This window comes from Takifugu flavidus, chromosome 9 (genome assembly GCF_003711565.1).
Source record: "Takifugu flavidus isolate HTHZ2018 chromosome 9, ASM371156v2, whole genome shotgun sequence".
Classification (NCBI taxonomy): Eukaryota; Metazoa; Chordata; class Actinopteri; order Tetraodontiformes; family Tetraodontidae; genus Takifugu; species Takifugu flavidus.
Window position 1 is genome coordinate 12,896,078 of NC_079528.1, and position 23,610 is coordinate 12,919,687.

Here is a 23,610-nt window from a genome sequence, read left to right on the forward strand (position 1 = left end):
TTATTTCCAGTAGTAGATAAACGTTGAACCCGCTGACATTCAGCGGTCATATGTTGGTGTGTACCGAATACTGATATTCTTCGGCTCCAGACCTTCCAGAGGTTCCCTCATTGAGGACAGTACCGCAGCGAGGCGTCGCTAACCGTATGGCCATTGCTATTCTGAGTCGATCTCTCCCGGGACGTTTTGCCTTCGAGGCCGCTGAGACGGAGCGGTAGTTAGCCATGATAGATCATCCCGGTAGCCGTCTGCTCCGCGCTACATCCCAACTGGAATGACCACGCTGGGAGAGACGCCTCTTTGGACGATCGCTGTGGAGAGGAGCACGTTTGATACGTGGACTATCCAGCTAACCAGGAACCAAGTATGTGACCCAAAAACTTGATTCTAGCAGTGAATCTCTCTGGATGCCCTTTCTATAGCACCCATCTCATACATGACAATAGGCAGTAAACTCGGGACGTATGTGCAACGCCAAGGGAAGTGTTTTGCGTTTGGTGTTTATATTACAAGTGGCGTATATTGCGCCTCAGGTCCCTACACCAGTCGGGATGTATAGTCCAGGCTAAAGCACAAGTCGTAGACGGATGTAAACTTTTCTTTCCCTGATGAAAAGTTGCAGCCGATTGACACCTATTTTAACTCGGGAGGAGCAACTCACTGGAAAATGATATGTGGGATGTGCACCTTGAACATCACATCCCTTATAATTTTATCCTAGGCTTTGTGAAAAGTGCATGTGCATTCTGAGTTATCTCTGTCTAGATAGATAGATAGATAGATAGATAGATAGATAGATAGATAGATAGATAGATAGATAGATAGATAGATAGATAGATAGATAGATAGATAGCACTGAATGGAGAGAGTGTGGGGATGAACTCTATGGTGAACACATGGCAACTTGACTGTTTATTCTCAATAATCCTGTCTCAGATGTTGTCAGTCGAATTATTATACATGCATGTGATAACAAGAACTATTAATTTACCATGTTGTCGGTATATGGAAGATAAAATGAGCAATTTAATTAAACCACAGCACACCCAAGTGAGGCTGAACATTCAGTTTAGCAAGTGCAGATAAAATTCTGCAAAATTTGCCACCAGCTTGCACAGAGCATACAGATATCTGAAAACATGTCCTCATCCTGCTCCCTTACAGTGGCTGTCAGGGAACAAAATGATATTTTCTCATACAGAGGTTTGCTGCAGTAGATGTATTTAAAATTTAGGAATGAATGCCATAAGCTAAAATTAGATTAACAAATACTAGTTTGTATTTGTGTTTTTTAGAGAAAGTTACACATTGGAACTTTACTTAGATTAGAATCTCATCATGTAAATAATTATCTGGACTATAAAATATCTAAAATGTGCCAAATACAATAGCCCAAAGCTAGGTTTGATGTTGTCAAACATCTTACAGCTATTTAATTTTCAGTCATTTGCAGTGTTTGCTGTTTGAAACCCTGCAAAAATTAATTGGCTGTGACCTTAAAGATTTTTTTTGTCTCTTATTATCTCGGTTATTAATAAACCTTTAATTAAACGGATAAGGAGTAAAGTCTAATAAACATAAACAGCGTTGCTATAATGTAAAACAGAGTCTATTTCAACTTTGAATCTTCAATTATCGACACTTGGTGGGACAATAACGCATCAGCGATGATTAGAATAGAGAGCATTATTAAACTTGAGACAGGCTATAAAAGGATCGTGGTTGATTTTGACTCCTGTATTTGATGGATTGTTTGTTTGATGATGAGGTTTTGATGCCCCACTTCTAACCTTGACCACATCCCTAACAGCGACATCTGCCTACGTTTCAGCGTAATAATGTGTCGCTAATGGCAACACCTGCATTTAAAGTTAAACCTAAATAGCGCGTCATGTCTGAATCCTCGGCCGACACCTTCGTTTTTGATAAGTTAGGGGTGCCAACATGCTATCGAAAAAAACAGAGGCCATTACACAGTTAAAAAGTGTTGTAGAACTCCATTTCTCACAGCTGCAATCTTGAGTTGATTGTGTTTGGAGGAGCCGTCAGTGGGAGGAACTAGTTCTCCCCCCCAGTTTCTACCACTGGAAGATCAGGTCGCTATCAGTGGTAACTTCAGTTCTGACTCTGCAGTCAGCCATTGTGACTAAATTATAGTTTAACAGTGTGGCTTCCAAAACCGAAGTTGATGTCAGTTTAACAAGGCCCACTATTTGCTGGTACATGCCCATGGGTGGTTTCAAGTGCCTGTTCTTGCTCACACTTGTGATTTCAATAATTCTGCAGGTGCTTGCACAGCGTGCACCATCAATCTCAGTCAAAACGGAATATCTACCTCGGTGACAGCCACACTAATAAAAAATCTTATTAGAAACAACTTCAGATACTCCTTTTTTGGTTTGAAATAGGCAGAAAACAAGATGTTCTCTTTCTCTGTATAAAGCTTTTTAGTTAATGATTCCAGGGTTGCCTATTCTTGCAGGTTGTTGTCAATACTGACAATACCGCAGTACTGCAGCAACAAAATCAGGATTACACAAGTTTATCAGCAATACTTACAGCATTCTGGATAAGGAATCTGCTTTGGTGAGGTCGGTTTCTTTGGTGGCAAATGCTGTAATTCCCTCTGTTTGAGATATTTGGTCTGTTGAATGTATCTTTTGGGAAAATCTCGAGTTAGTTTCTAGCGTTGCCTTTTGAGCCACATTGAGCCTCACTTCACCTCCTGTCAAGTGGAAATAAGGAGGCTGTTTGTCTTCATCCTCTGAAAAATTTACTGCAGAACACTAGCATTCACTTGGAAGTAGACACTTAAAGGTGTGTTTGTGTGTATATCTTTTATCAACCAGAAAATTGATGCTATAAAGGGACTGGTGCTGAAAAGAAATCCGGCACTATTTTCTGGTAAATACACCAACCAGGAATAACAATATGAACACATGACGAATATTTTGTTGGTCCCACTTCTGCTGCCAAAACACCGCTGGCCTGTGGAGGCATGGGCTAGAGCCCTGAAGGTGTGCTGTGGTGTCTGGCATCAATATGTCAGTTCCAGGTTTTGTAAGCAGAAAGGTGTCGTTCCAGCGTATCCCACAGATGCTCATTAGATTGATATCTCGAACTCGTGCTCTTCAAACCTTACCTGAACGGTATTTGTTTTGCAGTAGGGTGCGTTATCCTGCTGGAACAGACTACAGCCATCTGGGGAGATTGTTTCCAGGAAGGGGTGTACAGGGTTTACAAAAGTGCTTTGGGAGGTGGGACGTCTCAAAGTAGCATCCTCACGAATGGTAGGACCCAGGGTTTCTTAGCAGAACATTGCCCGAAGAATCACAGTGCCTCTACCGGAATGTTTTCTTCCCATAGTGCATCCTGGTGCCATGTGTTTCCCAGGTTAGCCACACCCATGCACCAGGTGATCCATGTGATGTACGTGCCCATTGTTGGCAATTCTAGTGGTGGACAGGAGTCCACATGCCCCCTCCCCTGTCTTGTCTGCCTCTGTGCAGCCTCATACCCAACATGTTAGGATGGACCGACAGCTTTCCATCAGAAGCAGGTTCTGCTTCTCCAACAGTTTGAGCCACCATAGCTTATGTGCTTAACTCTCCCGGTGTGAATCCATAAGAGGCCGCTGCCCATGACCCGACCCTGTGGTCACTTAGTGTCCACCTTTGATAGACACTAACCTCTGCAGGCTGGGAAGACCCCACCAGAGCAGCAGTGTTGTTGATGCTGTGACCCAGTTGCTCAGCCTTCTAAACTGGGCCCTGGTCACACTCACTCAAATCTGTTTGCAAAGCCCCCCATTTTCCTGCATGTTGCACGCTCTGACAGGAACCTGTTTGTTTGCTGTCTGATACATCCCAGCTGGGCGGTGGTCTTACGTTCTGACACCAGTGGAAGCCAGTCTCCAGCGCGGGAGATATTGCAGGGGTGACTTTAAACCTCACTGGTGTCTAGCATTATGACTTCAGGGACGATGGGACACCGCCAACATGCCACTGGGAGGGAAAAGAACACCAAACTGCTGTTCACATTTTACTCTAAAATGAGGACTTTAGCTGACCAAAATTCAGCAGTGGTGGCTCTTTTTTAGTGTTTAATTTAATTGGTGTAAGATCAAGTCAGGCTCTAATGAACGTTTCTGTTTAATGGTTTTATTCAATTCAGTAGCCTGGGGTAGAATGAAAGATTCAGTGTTATACATATATAGATGTTTAGGTTGTTTTTATTATGTGTAATCCACCGCGCCACAGGGAGTAATCTTAGTGGTATATATACATGAAGTGGAGAAAAAAAGTGATGTTGGAGGCAGACACCAGAAGGTTAGTGCCATGCTTTTGCTGTCCAGGATAATAATAGACAAACACTGTTAATATCACACGTAAAATATCTATAGGAGAATAAATAGGCCCATGTTGACCAATATCATAATTTAATTAATGATAATTACATTTTGCTTTTGAATTAAATACCCATTGCAACACTGCTGGCAAATTTACCTGTAAAGAGTGGACATCAATCTCAAACTTGCGATGGCTGTGTGCCTTTAACACTACTGTTATTTCGATTTTTCTGTTCAGGGTCATCAAAGGGGTTTTTTGTTGATCAGCCTCAGAGGGCTCATGAAACTGCCCAGACACTAGATAGTTTTAGTCCTCTTTTGTGCCTGTGTGAAACTTGGAAGGGTCACATTAGTCAAAGAATGATGCTTTCTATGTTGGGAATTTTTCTGGAGATAAGACGGAATCTTTTCTGTCCTGTGCCTCTACTGGTACTGGTCATGGTTCCATCATAAACACATGTCCAGGTAGCCATGACATTTTTCACCCTCACACCATTCGTCCAGCATCCATCAGGATGTTTATCTACATGACTAATGATGTCAACTATTGCTTTTAAATGCAAAATTAAATATAGCAGCTGTTACAACCCTCAGACGTACACAACCACAACCATGTTTAATTTAAAAACGTAACTGTAGTGTGCAAGAAGCTGCTAGAACATGAATTAGGACAGTCTATTGAGGAGCTAAGGTTACTTCCTGTTTATGAAGGGAGCTGAATATTCACACTAGTGTTTATCCCTGCATGTGATAATGCTAAAAACAGGTTTTTAGGTCATTTTTGAGCATGAGTATAAACCGCCATTGATCAGAAAATCACATTGTCATATCAACAGTCACCATCAAAACCTGTTTGGTTTAACAGTTCAGCACTTCCTTTAAAGGATCCCGCGAATGCCTTTTTATATTTCAGCTGCAGTTCTGAGTAGAAAAATAAAATCAGATGGAAATTCATGTAAGCTCCGTGTCCAGTTCTCTGTGCACAGCATTCTCTTGATATTTTGATGGTTTGTTTACTTTTTCTAAAACCAAAAACAATTCCCAATCAGCTATTTTAAAGGTCTATGGAAATACTGAAATGAAAGTTATTTGCAATATTTGATTTCTTTTATTTTTTGTGTGATATAACGATGATGATGCTTCTTTTAAGCCATCAAGACTGTCCTTGTAAGCACTGATTGAAGTGTTGCTATTGTCTTTGCTAAGACTGAAGAAGTACAGGCGAATAAAGTTACCGGAGCGGTTAAAGTCGAATATGAGGCATGAATATCATAATATGTGGCTGATGCTTGAGCATATTGGAAGACTGGGTGATCATATCATTGTCATTGGTGTCATAGGTACATTTGCTTTCTTGCTTATGTCTATATCCTAGTCAGCCGCTGCAGCCTGACATACCTGTTTTGTTGGTGGCGTTAATAGACTGGTTAAACACTTAAACACCGACATGCATGGTTTTGTGGAAGGTTTAATGGTGAAAAATAAGCGCTTCTGACACTGTGGCGTTTTTGCAAACAGTAATTTTCAGTGCGGCGCTGCGCATATCATTAGTGTCCCGTGAAATTGAGCGCAGCGGTTCCCCTTTTCATGCCCAAAATTTGGTTTAAATGTCGGGGGGGGAGAGGCGTCTCGGAAGGAGTGCTTGGGTGCCTCATGCGAAGCCCCCCGTGCAATTAAGAGATCCAAACCCACCGAGCACCAGCGTTTGTTATTCACCTGTAGGGCTTCTCCCGGCGCTAGGACCCAGGGTGCGCGATTTTCATCTCCAGCTGCTGCAGACCGAAAACTGGCAATAAGGGAAGATCGCGAGGACAAGCCAAAATTGCAGACTGTATTCATTGTACTTCGGAATCACATCTCTGGCCCCGCACGGACGTCTCCGCGTAGACAACAATAGCTTGTTGCGCTGTGTGCAGGCTTTGTGGCTGGAAACGGCTCGGAGCGCAAGGTAAGACGGCGCAATACCATGAGATTACTAATAACAAAGGCGTTACGGGCGAGCAGGGGGCATTAAAGGGGGCATTGCACGGCGCTGTGGAGGGCGAGTCAAAACTCTGTCAAACTTTGACCTGGATATTGGTATTTTTCACGCCGTTGGCGTCTTGCTGGAAGCGCAGTCGCGGCGTCGCCTCGCTGTTATCCCACGACATTATGTAGACTCGCAGATCCGTACAGTCAAGTTGTGTATGCGGTGACACGGGACTCAGGTCTGCTGTCCGTGCGTGCGTGGATGCGGTGTATCCAGCGGCTGACACGATAACTAAGTGATGCGTTTAAATTTCGGATAGCAACGAACCGGGAGCTGGACGAGGCATCGGGCCAACCATTAACCTGACAAACATGAACATCACCCTCCACAGTTTCTGTGGTCGGCGACCAGCCTCCCCTCGGTTGTTGTGGAATATTTCCTTAGTTTAGTCAAGATGGAAGGATAAAGCCGCCGGTTTCCACTCAGCGTTCCCCTCATGTCTCGACATCCAGTGTTGGTCAGGTGAACCGCGAACTTAAACGGGACATCCTCATCGCCGTAAACCATGGCGGCCTAAATAGGGTCGATAATCTCCGATATGACTCAGATGGATGGACCATGTGTGTCCCCTTTGAAGACGGCATTCTTTAGAAAATAAATAATTAAGGCCCACGCAATAAATAGCGTGTCTTCGTGTAAGCCACGGCGGAGCGTGCGTGTAGCATCAGTCGATTTCTAAATGCACGTCTGATAAGTTTTTTTCGTGGACGTGTTTAATCCTATAGCGCGATACATCCGCCGCGGAGTGTGCGAACTAATTGGCGGAGCAGCCGAACACTACCGGGATGGCTCTCCAGCGGCGGCGGAGGTCTCCGGGTTACCCCGGCTCAGACGCGGCGCGATGGATCAGCTGCCCGGGCTGCGGTCCTCCGTCACACCGACACGGTTCCGTTCCTCTTTCTGCCAGCGAGCGACGTTCGATCCGTTTGGTCATCTTGTCAACGCTCCGCTCGCAGCCATTACTGCGCGAGAGTCGAAGGGCACGTTCGAAGCTCTCGCACGCGGAGCAGCTCCGCGAGACCGGATACTTGGGGCTCGCGGACCGACAGGACGGCTGACCCCGCATGGTAGTCAGCACACACGCCGTGTGTTAGCGTGTGTGTGTGTGTGTGTGTGTGTGTGTGTGTGTGTGTGTGTGTGTGTGTGTGTGCGCGCACACCATTATTTCCTCATCCCCACAAATGTTGAGAAAAGTACGAAATTGTTGGTCTCGTCTAAACCGCAGGCCCAAAGTTTCAGGTTTGACAAGTGGCCTAATAACAACTGGGTAACAAGACGCTCGGGGCTTCCCCCAGAAAGGAACGAAAAGTGGTATAAATGTTAATATTTATGTCTAAAAGTGATGCCTCTGCCTGTGCGTCGGGCGAATCTGCAGCGTCAGGTTTCACAGTTTGCTTCTCCCACGAACGCAAAAAAGGGTGTTCATTGAAGGTTATTCTTTTAAAAATGCTGCAGGTTCCAATCATATCCTCGAGGTTTTAATTGCAGCTCAGTGCGAGTCCATTTATGTGTGTGAGAGACATGAAGCCTGGGGTGACCATGACAGGAAATATGATTTGGACATTTTGACACGGCACTTTTTGCTTGTAATCCTGGTTTGTATTACCAGGAATCCTGCTTGTAATCCTGGTTTGTACACCCATGGTGGCTGTCAGATCCATCATCCCAGTACGCTCCTGTTGGATCCAAGCAGGAAAGCTGTGATTGTATTATGTCTGCATTTGGGCTCTATTTGTTTAATGAATCTCTTCTAATTTTGCCTTTGATTTTCTGGGGATATGGTCAAATGTAGAAATGGTCATATGTCCCATCGTCACATATCTGAGATGGACTTTTATAGGAGTCATTTTGTGTTTGCACAACTCCCCCCACACCCACCACCACCCCAGTTTTCAACACTGGCAACTCCAGCTGTACGACATCAGCACAAGTTACCAAAAAGTGAAAGATAACGTGTCTGGCATATTTCAAAAGAATGGACAAAAGGAGCAGGAAAGGCCTGCGAGCCTGCCCCCTCACATCCCCTCCGAGCCGCATCAGTCTGCCTACAGCGTGCAACTGGAGCGCCTCCAGCCCCAGACTCTTGCTTCCTCGCATTAATTCCCCTGAAACAGCCCCAAACATCTCCCACTTGTTTTTTTCTAAAAGAATTTGACAGCTGAGTTGAGCGGCATCCCCCGCTGCCCTCGCCCTGATCACTGACCTGGCCGCCTCCAAGGGCGCGCAGAGCCCGCTGAGTGATCGCGGGGCCGCGCTTTGCTCTAAAACGCAGTTTGTGACTTCGTTACTCTGATAAACCCCTTCAGTTTAGCGCACCGTTGGTCGCGACAGACCATTCCCCTTGAGCGGCTGGAGCTCGCGTTGCATGCCGGTACCTGCAGTCCGCACCCCTCCCAGGCTCTCCAGCGTCTGATCCTGGGCGTGGATAGCCGAGCACTACATCTCCCATGCTGTCACCGAGCACCCTCCTGCCCCTCTTTCCTCTCTCTCTCCTCTCTCTCCCTCCGGAGTAGCGAACGCAACGGACTGTCTTGACCGCCCCCCCGCCCTCCCCTCCTCCTCTCTTCCCAGTCTCCCTCCCTCCCTCCCTATCCCCCACACTTTTTAGAACCAAAAACCGTCGAGATTAGTGAGCAGCCACGGACGGCGGAGGCGAAAGGCTGGACACGACCGCACACGAGTCGTGCCTGCGCGTCGTTCACATGCCATCTGGACGAGCGGGTTCGTAACTGTTTGTGTCATTAGACATCTCTTCTCCCCCCCCTCGCTCATTAGCTCGGGAATTATTGAATATTTCAGGGACAAGAGAGTGCTCGGGAGGGGGTGGTAACGGAGGAGACGCGGCGGGTCGACAGGGGTTCGGCGAAGGCGTTTCAGCACGGAGGGGTTGAGTCGGTTTAGCGGAGGGCCGATACGAGAGCCGGGAGCACTTCACATCGGGTCGACCGGGGAGAGATAATAGTAGCCCGCCTCAACGCGGAGAGCACCGGGAGCAGCGCGGAGGGTTCCGGGGAGAGTCTGCTGCGCAGGGCGCTGGGGAATCCACCCGCGGTGCTGGTCAGTGGAGTTAAATATATTGTTTGCCCTCTTTTTTTTCTGGGCTGTTCCAGCAGCGCAGTCCTGTGTATCAAGTTGTCACCCACCCCTCTGGTAGCCGGCCACTTTTTTTTTTTTTTTTTGTATTTGCGAATAAGTCACCGCAGCTCAGTTGCGCGCAATCAGCGGGGGCAATGGGTGATTTGTCTGTGAAAAATAAATAGAACTGAGAGGCAGTGTTACTTTGTTGGCTGTTTGTGTTATTTAGGAGTTTGTTGGGGGTCTCTCGCGCCTTGTTTACTTACCTTATCGGGCGGAGATGTGTCACATTGTGTCCGAATACGACGCAGCCAGAGGGTGGGGGCATCTTCCCTGTCACTTGGCCTTGTGTATCCAAATCTTGTCCCTTCGGCAGGACTCATTTCAGTCCTCCTCGGGGACTAGATCATGGTTGATTCCGTTCGGATGGAGCGATCACCTGGGATCCGGTTGTCTTCTCGCTGCTCGCCATCCTCGGCGACAGCGACCTGGAGCTCTCCGGAGTTTTTCCCCATGCTGATATTTACATCAGCGACCCGACGTTGTTGTTCGGGGAGACACAATGGGACGTCGTGCGTGTGATCCTTTTCGTGCACTTTTCGGATATGACAAATGAGACGTCTTGTGGCATCGGCTGGACGCCCTACAAACCGGGTCCAAGTAGGCAGCTGGGGAATAATTGCATCTTTTTCCTCCTCATTCTTCTCTCTTTCCTCTCAAAGGTAATGTCAAGCCCGACTTTGTTTTGTCTGCGGAGTGTTGCCCACGGCCTGCGCGCACGCCGCCGCCGCATGTATTTGCTGGCCTACATCGGAGCGGATGAATTCAAACGTTGTTGCGGAATGGAGCGCGTAACGATCGCAGCACAAAGACAAACTGTAGCTGTGAGCAACTGTTGTACGGCAGTGAATCCAGACCCTCCTTGCACCGAGCGCAGCGTGCGTCGCTGGATTCCTTTCAGCTTCGCGGATCCCGGCAGAGATCGTGCGTGTCAGTCATTGTGTGCGTCGTTCACGCTGGGTTTCATCGAACCCAAGGTGAAACCTTTTCACGTTCTTCCAAAGCGCTGGCAGATGTTCGGTCTTTATTGTCATCAGCGTTATTATTTGTTGTTGTGATTATTATTAATGAAGCTTCCATTGACTCTGCTGTGGCTTCACCACCAACATACAGCACATTGGGGCTGCCACTCGCTAATAATAGATCATTTAAGCCGTCACAGCCAATTCTCTCCTAGTTTGTGGAAGTGGAATAGCAGAACCTGTGGCTGGGTGGGTGTCAGACCGTATGGCATCTCTCTTTTCCTCCTCATATCTAGAGTCACAGGGGGCATGCCACAACAGAAATAGCAGGCGGATTCAACGTAATGGTGAACCAAAATCTGCGTCACTAGTGTCTAATTGTCTCCTCGGAACACGTCCTGTTGCATGTTGTAGTTTTATTTGCTCCTGTTTTTGTGACTGCGCTATTCTGTCTGAGGCTTTGAAAAGGATCTACTGCGCGGACCAAACCAGGACAGTTGAAAGCAGCATGTCGCTGGGACCTCTGCATGAGGCTCATAATCCTTCCATGTCCGCAGATTTTCCCATTAAGGGAGAAGAAAATACTCGTATCTGTGTGCTCGTGCCGCGTGTGCGTAAACCACTGATACGACAGCCATGACAGTTTACAGTTTTTCCCCCCTCCCCATTTGCCTCCCAGCTCTGAGGAAATTGTAACACAGCTATGCTTCAAGTCCATCTCAAACACAGGAAGTTTTCAGTTTCCCAATATCGCTAGCTCTGAATCACTTGCTGCTGTGCAGAAAGGCTTTTACTTTTTTCATTAGAGGGTAAATGAAACCGCATTAAAGGTGATCTTTCTTGTGTGTCCCTCAGCACATCGCTGCATTTCACAGGAAACGATCACCTGAAGGTCTCGGCTGCTCCCAAGGCATGTTGTAGCGAAGAAACACCTATGCAGGTAATCTGATTTCCCATTATCGTCATTATTGTGCTTATTCCAGGATGAAGGGAATTGTTTACTTGAACTGACACCGGCAACCTGTCTGATTCCGCAGGTGGATCCTACACTAATGAATGTAGCGGATGGAGGCGCGGTGAAGAGAGAGATCTGTGCTCCCAGTAAAACATCCGCGAGTATGGTGGGAAATCCCCCCCAAACGCTACCCCCCGAGTTTAGAGGAGATGTTACCCTCAGTCAGCAAAACAAGACCGCTCAAGCGAAGGACTGTAAGACCATGAAAGCTTGCGTGGACTCGAGCAACTGCAACAGCAGCCCCGATCGTTCCCCAGCGCAGCAGCTCAGCAACGCGGCCGCTTCCGGCCCGGCCGTCGCCGGCTCGGAGAAGAGAGCGGACAAGAAGGCGGAGCTCCCTAAACTCAAGTCCGAGGGCGCTGGCGTTTTCCCGACCCCTCAGTGGTCGAGCGGGACAAAGGTCAGCAGGGACGAGCCGCTCAAAGCCTGTCACAGCAACGCGGCTTCTGGTAAACAAGCGCACCCGCAAACACAACCCGCGCAAAACGTCCCACCCGGGTTCCAGTGCTCCGCCGTGTTTAAACCCGTCCAGCCGGTTGCCTTCCTGCCTTCTGCGAATTTTTCCTCCTCGCTTTGTAAAATCACCCTTCCACCAGCATTGGGCGACATCGCGGCCTTGAGGGACGCCGTGGCAAATCAGTGTCAGAAGGAAATTCAGCCTCAGAGCTCAGGTGTCCGGGGGGCACCTCTCATGCGGACCTATCCCTATTCCTTCTCTGTGGGCCGGACTCCGCCTGCGGAGAAAAAAACTGGCATATCCGCCTCGAAACTTAAATCGAACCATTCTACAAACAAGAACGGCAAATCTGCAGAACAGCACAAGTCTCTAGCCTCGGTGGTAGCGTCCCCAGCTATCGCGCTACCATTGCAGCACCCGACATTAACGTCTGCGGCACCCACCTGTTATACACTGTCTCCAACTGCTGCCATTTGTTGCGGCTCGGCGCTGGCCAGCATCACGTCCCAGAGCAGACTGCTTAACCATGCGGAGAAGGGCAACAGCACAGAAAAGACGCCCATGAGCTCTTTTAAAGCACCCCCATCTGCTGCGGAGGACCACAAAGTTAGTTCTGCAGAGCCGAGAGACGTGCCTCTTGATTTATCTGCAAAATCGAAACGTCCAAAATGCATTAACGAGCCAGCGGTTCACAACGAGTCGAATCAGAGGGATTTTACTACCTCCAAGAGGACTGTAGCATATAGCTCAGCAGCAGGGCAATACCCTGTCCTGCCCAACACACACAGAAATGGAGCTCAAAAGCCGGCAATTAGGCCTCAGAATCACCAGGTCTCGGAATCCAAAGCGACCTGGGGTAAAGGACTGCCGCAAGATCCGATAAAAAGCATCCCGGGAACATATGTGGGCGTAGCTAGCCCCATACTGGCGTCTACACTGCGGGGCAAAGATGGGAAAGGGACATTCGCGGATGAGTTCCAGAGTTTTGCAAAGCAGGAGTTTATATCCATAATTGACCAAGGAGAACATCTGGCCTCAGGGGGAAAGAAGCCATCTTGTTTGATGAAGGGCAGTCAGCATGCTCATAGCAATAAGCATGTGAAAAACACCAGCCTGAGTGAGAACTGCCCCACTAAGGGAGCTAATACTCAGATTCAGAAATCTGGACCTGGCAGAGCCGCTCATGTCAATCCAGCCTGGCAACAGCTACCTAATCTTCCACACCAAGCAGGGAAAAACACACAAGGTTCTCCGAACAACAAGTGCACCGCCGCGACGGAAGGCTCCAAATTTGCCCATCACAGTCCATCCAAACCCGAGGACGACAAATGGGACAGAGTCAAGTCCCCCCTTTCCAACCTGGCGTCCATCGTAAAGCAGCAAGCCATTGAAACGAGTGAGGTCAATGCTCAGTCCTCACCTTTGACACCAAAAGACGACGTCCTGAATCCATTAACGGGGAGCCAAGACACCCAGCCTAAGCAGCCGTCAGTGCTGAAATGCCCCCCGTACTGGTCTGTGGAGAAATGGGGCGCTGCGCCGTCTCAAGCGGATTCGACTCAAGCCGCGAAGAGACACGAGAAGGCCAACCACGCTGAGCTGGTCAAGAACAACACGGATTTAAGCACGGTTCAGAGGGAACACGCGGGATTACAGGCGAAGCCCGCAGGCCACTGTCATCTATTTGCGGGCAACGCATCAACAAACGGCAACAGGAAGGAGAGCAAGCTAGCCCAGGTGTTGGAGGGGGACGTGCTAAAGGCAGAAAGTGGGGCACCAGACAGTCCTCCCGCCGACAAATTGGAAGGCATGGTCGCATCTATTCTTGCAGGCCAGTGCGCCGCTGGAAGTGACAGGTTTGAGAAGCAAACAAACGGTACCAAAGAAGAGTCCCCGACCAAAGCAAAAGCTGCCGCTGTCAAACAAAGGAAAACCACCTCCAAGCCAGCGAAGGAGAAATCACCAATGGGCTCATTAAAGAAGGCTGCGGCGAGAAAGAGCGACACAGAAAAAACTCCAATCACAGGGTCCTGCCAAAAGGAGGTAAATGACTTATCTGTGCGTGTCGGTTTTACTGCAGGGTACCGTTAATATTGTCTTTGGTTTAAAAACTTTATCTGCAAAGAACTTCCTCTCATACAGTCGGCGACTAATTATGAAAGTCCGTCGCCGTAATCTTTAATCGATAGCAGCCAGCACAGCGTTGTCCATCAAAGCAGGTGTTTACTGTGTTTCAGCAGAAGAAACAAAACGCATCAGCAGCGGAGCAGAGACGGTGCGCCGGACCCGTCGCTCCACAGGGTAAAGGGTCCGTTCCTGGGGACAGGACCGCTCCCATCAAGATGGAACAGAACCATAACAGAGCAGGTAAAGGCTGGTCTTTATTACCCTGTGGCGTCCAATCTGGACACTTTTAGTGACCGGAGTGGTCCAAGATGTCTGTTTTTATGACGCTCTTATTCGCTCTTCGGAATTTGTTCCAGATGAAGGCAGACGTCAGCAGACTGCCGAGACTCCGGCGTTCCACAGCTGCTCCGCCGCAGGAGAGACGGACGCGTCCGACAGCCCCTTCCCGAGGCTGAGAAGAGGACGACGGCGAGCGGACGAGGCCCGACTCGACCTCTGGGGCTTTGCCACGCCTTCCCCCCCAACCCCGCCAGTGCCTACTCCGCCATCCTCCCCACCACCCGTTCTGAATTCCGCCCAACCTGCCCGCCGTCCAAGAGGGAGGCCTCGGTCGACCCCGCTGCCAGAGCGAGCGTCTCGGGGCAAGGACAGGACGGCCTCAGAGGCCGAGACGCCCGCCCACGTGAAACGTCAGAGGTGTCGAAGCAGGAAGTATCAGACGGGGGAGTATATCACAGAGAAAGTTAAACTGGAAGACGGGGCGCACCTGGAGGACTCGGACCCCCTCCGACAGCACAGCGAAACACCAGCAGGTAGGCGGCTTTTCCTCCGGTTTCTCCAGTCAGGGTTTCGCTCTAGAGGCCACATTTCAGGCCAGATTGCGGTTGTTTGTTGCACACATGCTCTGATTGCGTATTTATAGTTCTCACTCCGCAATGCTGAATCAAAATGAAAGATATTTGAGACGATAAACACACGTGCATCCCCGAAGTCATGTTCAGGAACTTGAAACTCAGTTCAAGCTGTGTGTGGCAGCCTTTTAAAGGCCGTCACACACCAGCCCAGCAGCCATCTGGCCTCTTCTGGAGCCACTAAGCCATGTCAGCTTTGGGTGTCCTGCACCAGTCACCTGCCGGCTTTAATTGACATTCGCCATTAGAAGGTTGTTCTCTCCAACCTGCCGATTCAGGACTGGTGTGTGAGGGAGCTCTCGTTGCAATCTGCTCTCATCAGCCCTCATGTTGGGATTCTTCATATGAATCTGTGCAAATTTCAGATCGTTTTGCAAAGTTGTGAATAAAAAGAGGGATCCCAAGAGACTGCACATCCACTTTCCCTCCTCCGCTGGATTTCCTTTAGCCATTGTCTGTGACTCAGCTCTCTTTTTGGGCGTGTTAGTGTTCATTTTTGTAAGAAAAGCAAGGTAAAATCATCTTTGTCTGAGTTTTTGCTTGTTTGAGTCCGTCAGTATTCGTAGGCCGTCACGGCCCCTGCAGCTCTGGTTCGTTCCTGCAGCACTTACATACATGATCTTGGATCAAATTTACACCTTTTACACGCTCACATCAGAATTCTTGTTGGCTTGGCTCTGTGCATGCATATTGTGCTGACATCACCAGTTAGCACCAGCAGCTAAGTGAAAGGGGGAAAAAAATTGGCTAGCAGCTAGCAACAGCTGCTAATGGAGCAGAAGTGAGGCATCTGGCGTGTTCTTTCTTCTGGACCTGAACTGACCAACTGCTTTTCGTTGTCTAAAGTGAAGTCCCGAGCTTATCTTTACTGGCAGGTTTAAAAAAACATCTAGGTTGCAAATGCAAGCGATATAACGTGTCTGTGCAGTTTCAGAGGACAAACATGAAAGAAGGAAAAGAAGGAAGTTTCCACCTGAAGTAAATGAACAATGCTTTGATGATAAAGATAAGATACATTTATTATACAGCACTTGTGCTCAATAGTATCCCAATTAAGAGGAGCATAATAAGCCTCCAGGAGTTATTAACTGTTGACGGTCACTCATGTTTTGCGTTTAATTGGCAGCTATATTTGATTGATTGAAGATTCTGACTGAGGCTGTTTGCGTTCGTAAAGGTTTTGGCCATCGTTTAGGTCGTTTAAAGCTGCTGGGTGTGTCAGTCAGACACTGGTTGGTTTTCTCATCGTCCCCTGTTGATTTATTATCCGGGATTATGATAGCATGCATGAATTAATTATAGAGGAATTTGTTAACATCCCAGCTGAAGCTGTTGTTAAAATATATCTGAAACTTCCTGTCGCTGCTTTTGGAAAACTCTCAGTGTGAAGACTATTATTTCTTCCTTATTGTGTCCTCAATATTCCGATGTTTAACAACATTTGGGATTTATAAATTGATTTCACAATGCTGATTGCCTCAGTTCAGTTATTCCGTTGAACTTTAGCATACGTGAGTAAAAATGGAAGATCTACAAATGGCTATGAAGCACAAAAGATAAGGATTACACAACAAGTTGTTTACTTTATGGGAAATTTCCCAACAAACATTTGATTGTTCAAACATTGAGCTGTGATTAGTCTTAGGATGATTTTATTGCTTTTCTCTATTTTCTTTGTCAGCATCTGTAAAGAAACGGTGCTAATTTCCCACGGCGGGTATTAACCCGCGCCGTTGCAGCCGGTCGTTTCACAGACGGAACCATTATTCAGAGCACCGTGACAATAATGAGATAATCCAGCATAATTCACCAAGGAGTACAGAAGTTTGAAGAATGGGGCCTGTTTGACTGTAACTTGCCCTTTCCTGGCTGCCGGCGGTCCTGAAGGAGCGACCCTTTGGCTTTTGGTCCATCTCTTTTATGATGAAAGCTGTTGGGCTTCTTCACCCTGTTAAAAACAACTATAGCAGATCTCCCGTAACTCAAGAAATATGTGCCCATGTTAGAGCTTAGGAACATTTTTGCACAGCTTCAGGAACATTTTTAACACCCTTCTTCTGCTAATTATTCCTGATATGCGAAACGTGTTTTATTCACATCTGTTACCTGTTGGTGTGATAATGTATGCATCCTATATGTTTCTGTGTTAGAGCAGACCCAGGGCTGCAAAGGCAGAATAGATTGGCTCATAATTGCCAGTGGCAGCTCCAGGACATCATAAATGCAATAAGTGGTGCTGAAAGATCAATAACGTTTGTGGCTTTTCAGTGACGTCCACGCACCGTAACCCCCATCCCATCATTACAGAGCGACAGGCGGCTCAGTGTCCGAGTCCCAAGGCTCCCGGTTCAGACCCCCCTCCCCGACGACCCTCGCTCACCCGCTCGGGATCGGTCCGCTATCACGACAGCGAGGTGTCTCCAGAGGGCGGCGACAAACCTTCAGGGAAGAGAAAATTCAAAAGCAAACACTTATGTGACAACGGCGACCAGAAGGTACCGCTTTATGTTTACTTATGGACGTCCCAAAGCGTGTGGGCTTTTCTCTACCAATTTATTGACCTACTGTGCCCCCCTGTGGTTAAAAAAAAGGCTTTATTTTGTCACAAAACCGTCGGTATGTTTTCATGCTGGGCAAGTTTGCTTCAGGCGTTTTACATGAGCTCCACGCAGCTCTCTAATTAGGAAATCTATATTTCAGACGAGCAGACGCAGCGGTTTGGGGAAGCGAGGTGCCTCTGTTGCTCTGGAAGATGACAGCGATGCGAAAAGAACGGCCAGCCCTTCGCCCGCTCCCAAAAGTTTGCCGTCATCTCTCGCCGGTAAGAGAGGCTCTTCGGGAAGAAGCAGCAATGCGGAGTCTCCACCCAAAAAGCCCATCCCCCCAGAGGTCCGGCGGCTGATCGTCAACAAGAACGCCGGGGAGACCCTGCTGCAGCGAGCCGCGCGGCTGGGCTATCAGGTAACCACGGTTACATTTGTCAGCGTTGGTGGGAGCTGCTGAGCACGGAACGCCATGTCTGTTTGACTTTGACGGCTCCCTCCCTCCCTCCCTCCCTCCCTCCCTCCTCCCCTGCAGGATGTGGTTCTGTACTGTCTGGAGAAGGATGTCAGGGAGGTCAATCGGCGTGATAATGCCGGTTACACAGCCCTCCACGAGGCGTCCTCTCGAGGCTGGACCCAGATCGTCCAGATGCTGCTGAAACACGGAGCAGACGTCAACTGCAGCGCCCAGGATGGAACGCGGTCAGTCTTTTGCGATCGCCGAAACCTCGGTGATGCATTTCAACGTGCCGCTTTTTAAAGCGACCTTTGAAAAGCAGCTGGTGCAACAGGATAATCTAATCGTCAAAGTCTTCTGAGCGGCTGTCGGGAGCCGCTTGTCTATGCGTATTGAGCTCCAGATTTATTGAGCTGATGAGCATTTCGACAAAATGTTCATGGAGTGAACAGGTTTTAGGAGCATGTAATCAATGCTGTTAGCCTGGTGGGCTATGGGGGATGGGGATGGGGGGGTCATCATTGACAGTTAAAATCATGATGCTCAGCAGCTGATGGAGGTTTTGGGTTCATGTTTTACACCAAGAGTCCAGGTGATTCCTTAAAGTCTGTTTATTGCAGCTCTCCTGATGTTAGAAAGGTTGCAAAGGTCACTTCTAACCTGTATTTGAAGCATTTCCCACACATCCAGGAGCTTTTATCACCATGGTTTTGTTTACTCAGGTAAAAACAAACCCTGTGGTTTCTGTTTCAGGGCCACCTGAACTGTGCTGAAATGGGGCTGATGATGTATGGGGGAGGGTTAAGGCGCCCCGGTGGTCATCCTCCAGCTTCTAATTAATCTTAGCGGAGATTTTTCACTTCCACGAATCTGTTTCAGCCCGTGTCCGACATTTAGCTCCACCGACTCGCCGACCTTTCTTCCACGGACTCGCTTCAATGTGCCGACTCAGCGTCGCGCTGATTTTCTCCCTCCTCATCTCTCAGCTTCTCTCCTTCTGCTCCATTTTCTGAACGATCAGAACGCAGAGTTGAAGCTCGTAGCAATGAAACGTTGCCTGGATATGTGCTGCACCAATCAGCGTTCTTCAGCCCCTCGCTCACTCCAGGGGATCTGGTTAAACTTATCCAGGTTGTTCAAAATGGCGCCATAGAAATAGAAAGCTCTAGAATTTTAAGTGACCCTTTCAGGTTTCCTGTTATAGAAACGATCTCAAGTTCAACAGCATAAAACTCCACCGAAGAAGAGACCGGCGGCGTCACTCTGGCACAGGTCACGTCTTCATGTGCTTCCAGATCAGCTGACCTTTAGACCACATTGTCTTTTTCCTTTGGTCAGGCCTCTCCACGACGCAGTGGCGAGCGACAACCTGCCAATAGTCTGGCTGCTCCTGAACCACGGCGCGGACCCCACTCTGGCCACCTACTCCGGACAGACGCCGGTCAAACTGGCTCAGAGTCCCACCATGAAGACCTTCCTCACAGGTAGCCACAGGTTCCTCCCTCTTCATCAGCAAAAAAAGGTTCTGTAAAAAAAAAAAGAAATCTCGGTGGCACGAGGCTGTAAAATGAGCAATAGAACATTGTGCCCCATCTGCGGAGCTTATTAGCGCTAGCAGAGGAATAAGGGTCACATTAACGCTGCGCTCTGCAGATGCAGTGATTGTTTGGAGTGACGTGAAGGATGAATCTCAGAGTAATAAAGAATAAACTCCTATTCACGCAGGATCAAGGGGCCCGTCTTCAGGAGCCCTTCTCAGATTGCCTAATTTGTCTTTTCAATGCACCGGGAGGTTTTATGTGGACCTGAGCTCCAGCTCTACGTGGCTGAACTCCTGCAGGTGCTCTCCTAAATGACAGCGGCGCGGCGAAAGATGAAGCCAAAGCCTGCTTCCGTGTTCAGAGTTGCTCAGCTGAAGAAAGCAGGAAAGGTCTCCACGACGTCTCGTCTACTTTCGCTGCAGCCTTTCAAAAAAATAAGGGGTTTCACTTTAGGAAACGTCGGAGCAGTGGATCGCAGTCATAATAGGATTTGGTCAGTTATTGATCACTAAAGACAGGGGTGTTTAAAGGCGAGGGCCTCGGATGTGCCCCCCCGTGGCGCTCCGGCCCTGCTACCCGAGTCAGGCGACGTTATAAATTGCTCGTCTTCTGCAGCTTCCTGAGAAACTTGTGATATGAGCGGCTCACTCCTGCTTATCACCGTGAAGCAGAGGGAAGCTGAGCGTCGTAGGGACGGCGCGTTTTCGGCTTTATTCTCCGCATTCTCCTCGCTGTCGATAACCGGTTTTAATGATCTCGCTTCGGGCTTTCCGCAGCTGAAGTATTGATATTTACTCGCATGCATCATTTATATCATACGAGCACAAAAGCGGCCGTATGTACCTGGTGTTTTCTCTGTAACTTTGCTGAAACTGAAACACTCTGTTCCATTCTAGAATATTTCACAGACCTGGAAGGCCGCAAGGAGCAGGATCCCAGTTTACACTGGGATTTCTACAGCAGCTCTCTTTTTGGTAAGAATCCTTCGTGCACGTGACACCTCTGGGCTGATCTTCCACCAAATCTTGGACTGACGTTTGTAAAGTTTGTGGCGGAAAATAATTAATTTTCCAGCGGGGAGAAGAATGAATTAGACTTGATGGAGGGGGAAAAAAGAAATAAGGCTTATAAAGAATCATCGAAGTGATGGAAGACACTTAATTGTGTCTCACTGCAATAATGATTCCTTTCTTCTTCTTTTTTTACTCCTAATTCATCAAATCTTATGTCATCATCAAAATCAGCAAGTATTTTCTAGGCAGTAATATAGAAAATACAAGTTTGACGTTTGGATCCATGAGTTTGTTTTTTCCTCCAATTTTTTCTTGATTAATTTGGATGTGCATATATGCCAAAGATTTCACAATTTCACTGTAAAATCTTATCACTCCATTAAATCTTATTCAAGTGTGATATTACACTTTACCCCAGCATACGTGTTACTACATTGATTAATATTCTAATAATATACCCATACTGTAATCTTACTTTTTGCCCTTCTCAAGATGCTTTTGGTTTTTTTCTTCTCCTTGGTTAAAACACCAAGAGTGAATTAATTATGCTTAGTTAATTTTAGGCTGTGATTAAAGATTGCCCTCTCCGTCAGAGGTGCGTTATAGGGGCTGTGTGCAGTTTGTCCGCTAGAGGGCGCCATGTCCTCGTCATTAACAGTCTGCTCGCCTTGTCCTCGCAGAGACCGATCAGGAGGCCTGCTGGGACTTCCTGCTGTCTGATGAGGGTCAGGAGATGCAGGAGAACGATACTGGAAAGACTGAGGACGCAGATAAAGACTGTCTCGTCTTTGAGTTGTCATCAGAGCCTCTTTTACCCTGCTATCACGTTCAGGTGTCTTTAGCCCAGGGGTGAGTTTTATCCAAAAAGGAACTAATGATATTAAGTCTGGAAGAAAGACGCAGTGAAGGATAGCCCTGCTGTGCATGTTAATCATGGTTCTGCTGAGCTCAAGCAAGATTAAACTGTGAATTCTTGAGCGATCTCCATGCTGTAGCTGCTGGATTATTAGTCTTTATATGAATTCACTGTTTCTGTTCTGATACTGCTGCTGACAATATCCTGACTCTTCAGACCCTTTTCACCACGGTGTCGCCTCCCCACTACCCACATCTATACATCAGGATCACTTTAGATGTCACACCATTAGAGTCCTTCAACCAAGCTCTAATCCCTGATATCTAAGGACGCTGTCTCAGGCCCTTTCTTAGCCTGTAAAGCACAGGATCCATGCTATTTTTATCTATATTTGTGGCTAATCACATGCTTTGGTTGTCATTTATAGATCGTTTCACAGCCTTGGCGGAGATGATGTATGGTCGAGGTGTTTATTTGAGCCATTCCTGGTCTATTTTAATATCTCTGGCAACCATATCACTGCTACATGTGCTCCTCACCAGGATGCTGGGAACTCGTCGCTAATATCGCCCATCTTTCTCCTGCAGCTTTTGCAACTGGTTCCTGCTGATGGACGTCCTGAAGCGGCTCAAGATGTCTGCACGCATCTTTCGGGCTCGTTACCCGCACTTGGAAGTGGTGAGCTTGCTGCGCACCGAGCTCTGGGCGCAGGTGTCGGTCAGCCAGGTCAGCACCGCTTTGGCTTCCCCTCACAAAGGCAAGAAGGAGGAGGAGGAGGAGGAAGAAGAGGAGGAGGAAGAAGAGGAGGGGGAGCAGGAGCTGGTAGAACTGGTGCGATGTGTGCCGGAGCTCCAGAGACTGCTGGGCTCCTCTATTCACATCCTGCAGGAGGAGGAGGAGGAGGAGGAGGAGGAGGAAACGCAGAGGAAGGCGGGGAGAGCCCGCAGCCGATAGCCTCCCCTCTGCAGCGCAGCGCTTTGAACGCAGAGCTGGAAGGAAGCCGCTCCGTCCATTGTGACGAGGCCGTGGGCTTGATTTCCAGCTCCAGCCACGCCGACACCCGCACGGTCACCTTCACCTCAGATAAAAGGTGGCGATAGCGACCACAGAGACATGCACACGGACGTGTTCAGTGCTGGAAAGCAGCTTTCAGGTTCCTATCTATAGGTATATTTGAATAAATCAGAACAAACTTTTTTATTGATTATGTATGTACATGGTAGTGTATATGTATATCTTGCCATCAGGGTTATATAATTGTGTTCTCGTGGCAAAGGACAGATGACGTTCAGGAGTTTTTGTTGGAGATTGTTCCTGAGGGAAAGCGATATAATTTTTTTGGGATGGGAGCTAATCCAAGGCTTTTATCTTGGTGAACTCTTGCGTAAAGCTAAGAGGCTTAAGTCAGGGATGCCATTGGCCCAGATGGTTTCTCTGTCGATGTGAGAGACCCGGAGACCCGCAGAGAGGAGCTCACGGCACACAACACTCGCATACAGTCGTCCACTGACAAGAATCTAGTTTCTATATATTTTTTCTCCAGCTTTTCGGTCTTTTTCACCACAGGATGGACCTAATAGCAGCATTTCCTTCACTTTATCACGTTTCTGGACCTCCAGGTCGAAGAGTTTACATGACTGGACTGAAGAAGTGTTCTCCACTCCTAACAAAATGATCCAGAATCCTGGATAGAAGCTCTGAACCACCTCTGAGTCGCCCTCTTTACTGCAGCCATGACTGGCCCCCGCGTCCAGCCCCGAGTGCTTTGTGTTGCAGTGTTGCATTTACACTGTTTGTTGTGCTTAATTTAATAGTCATTTAATATATTTGATCTCTTGTGTATCTGAAGCTTATATATTGAAAAAAAAATCCTTTGTATGGTTGGTGCTTCATTTAGAAAATGTACGGATTATCCCTTTATTATTGAGATTTTTTTTTCCCCCCTCCCTCATTCAGAATCAGTGTTTCAGAAAAGCTAAAGTACAGTTTTATTGTACTGGTGCTACAACAGATTTTGTGTTGACAATCAATGATGTCTTGGTTTGAAGTCACAAACTAATAAAAACTATTTAAGATGAAAAAGTGTAAAGAAGAGTATAGTGGAAGAAACTGGCAGACAACAACACGGAGTGGAAGACGCGTGTGAGATGTGAGAGAGCCTTTAATTTGATTCTTTTAGAGGAGATCAAGAAGAATAAAGCATGACTGTAATCAGA

General features: G+C 47.8%; 1 protein-coding gene across 5 annotated transcripts; it reads left to right on the forward strand.

Moving 5' to 3' along the window:
- Positions 1–23,610, forward strand: bcorl1 (BCL6 corepressor-like 1). 5 transcript variants are annotated; one of them, XM_057042908.1, is made up of 13 exons: positions 8,062–9,098; positions 9,177–9,434; positions 11,330–11,414; positions 11,512–13,989; positions 14,184–14,313; positions 14,430–14,885; positions 17,292–17,479; positions 17,685–17,945; positions 18,063–18,229; positions 19,323–19,468; positions 20,422–20,499; positions 21,219–21,387; positions 21,982–23,610. In XM_057042908.1, the coding sequence occupies exons 3-13, from the start codon at positions 11,409–11,411 to the stop codon at positions 22,346–22,348; spliced, it is 4,446 nt and encodes a 1,481-aa protein (XP_056898888.1). In that variant the 5' UTR covers positions 8,062–9,098; positions 9,177–9,434; positions 11,330–11,408; the 3' UTR covers positions 22,349–23,610. The 5 variants fall into 5 exon arrangements, with proteins under 5 accessions (XP_056898889.1, XP_056898887.1, XP_056898890.1 ...); XM_057042909.1 differs by lacking the exons at positions 8,062–9,098; positions 9,177–9,434 and adding an exon at positions 1–364; XM_057042907.1 differs by lacking the exons at positions 8,062–9,098; positions 9,177–9,434 and adding an exon at positions 6,107–6,296.

Excerpts from the sequence above, each read along its gene's own strand:
- bcorl1 (XM_057042909.1), top strand. Across the intron at positions 14,314-14,429 it reads ACAGAACCATAACAGAGCAG|ATGAAGGCAGACGTCAGCAG; the intron begins GTAAAGGCTGGT and ends AATTTGTTCCAG. Across the intron at positions 17,480-17,684 it reads GTGACAACGGCGACCAGAAG|ACGAGCAGACGCAGCGGTTT; the intron begins GTACCGCTTTAT and ends TCTATATTTCAG.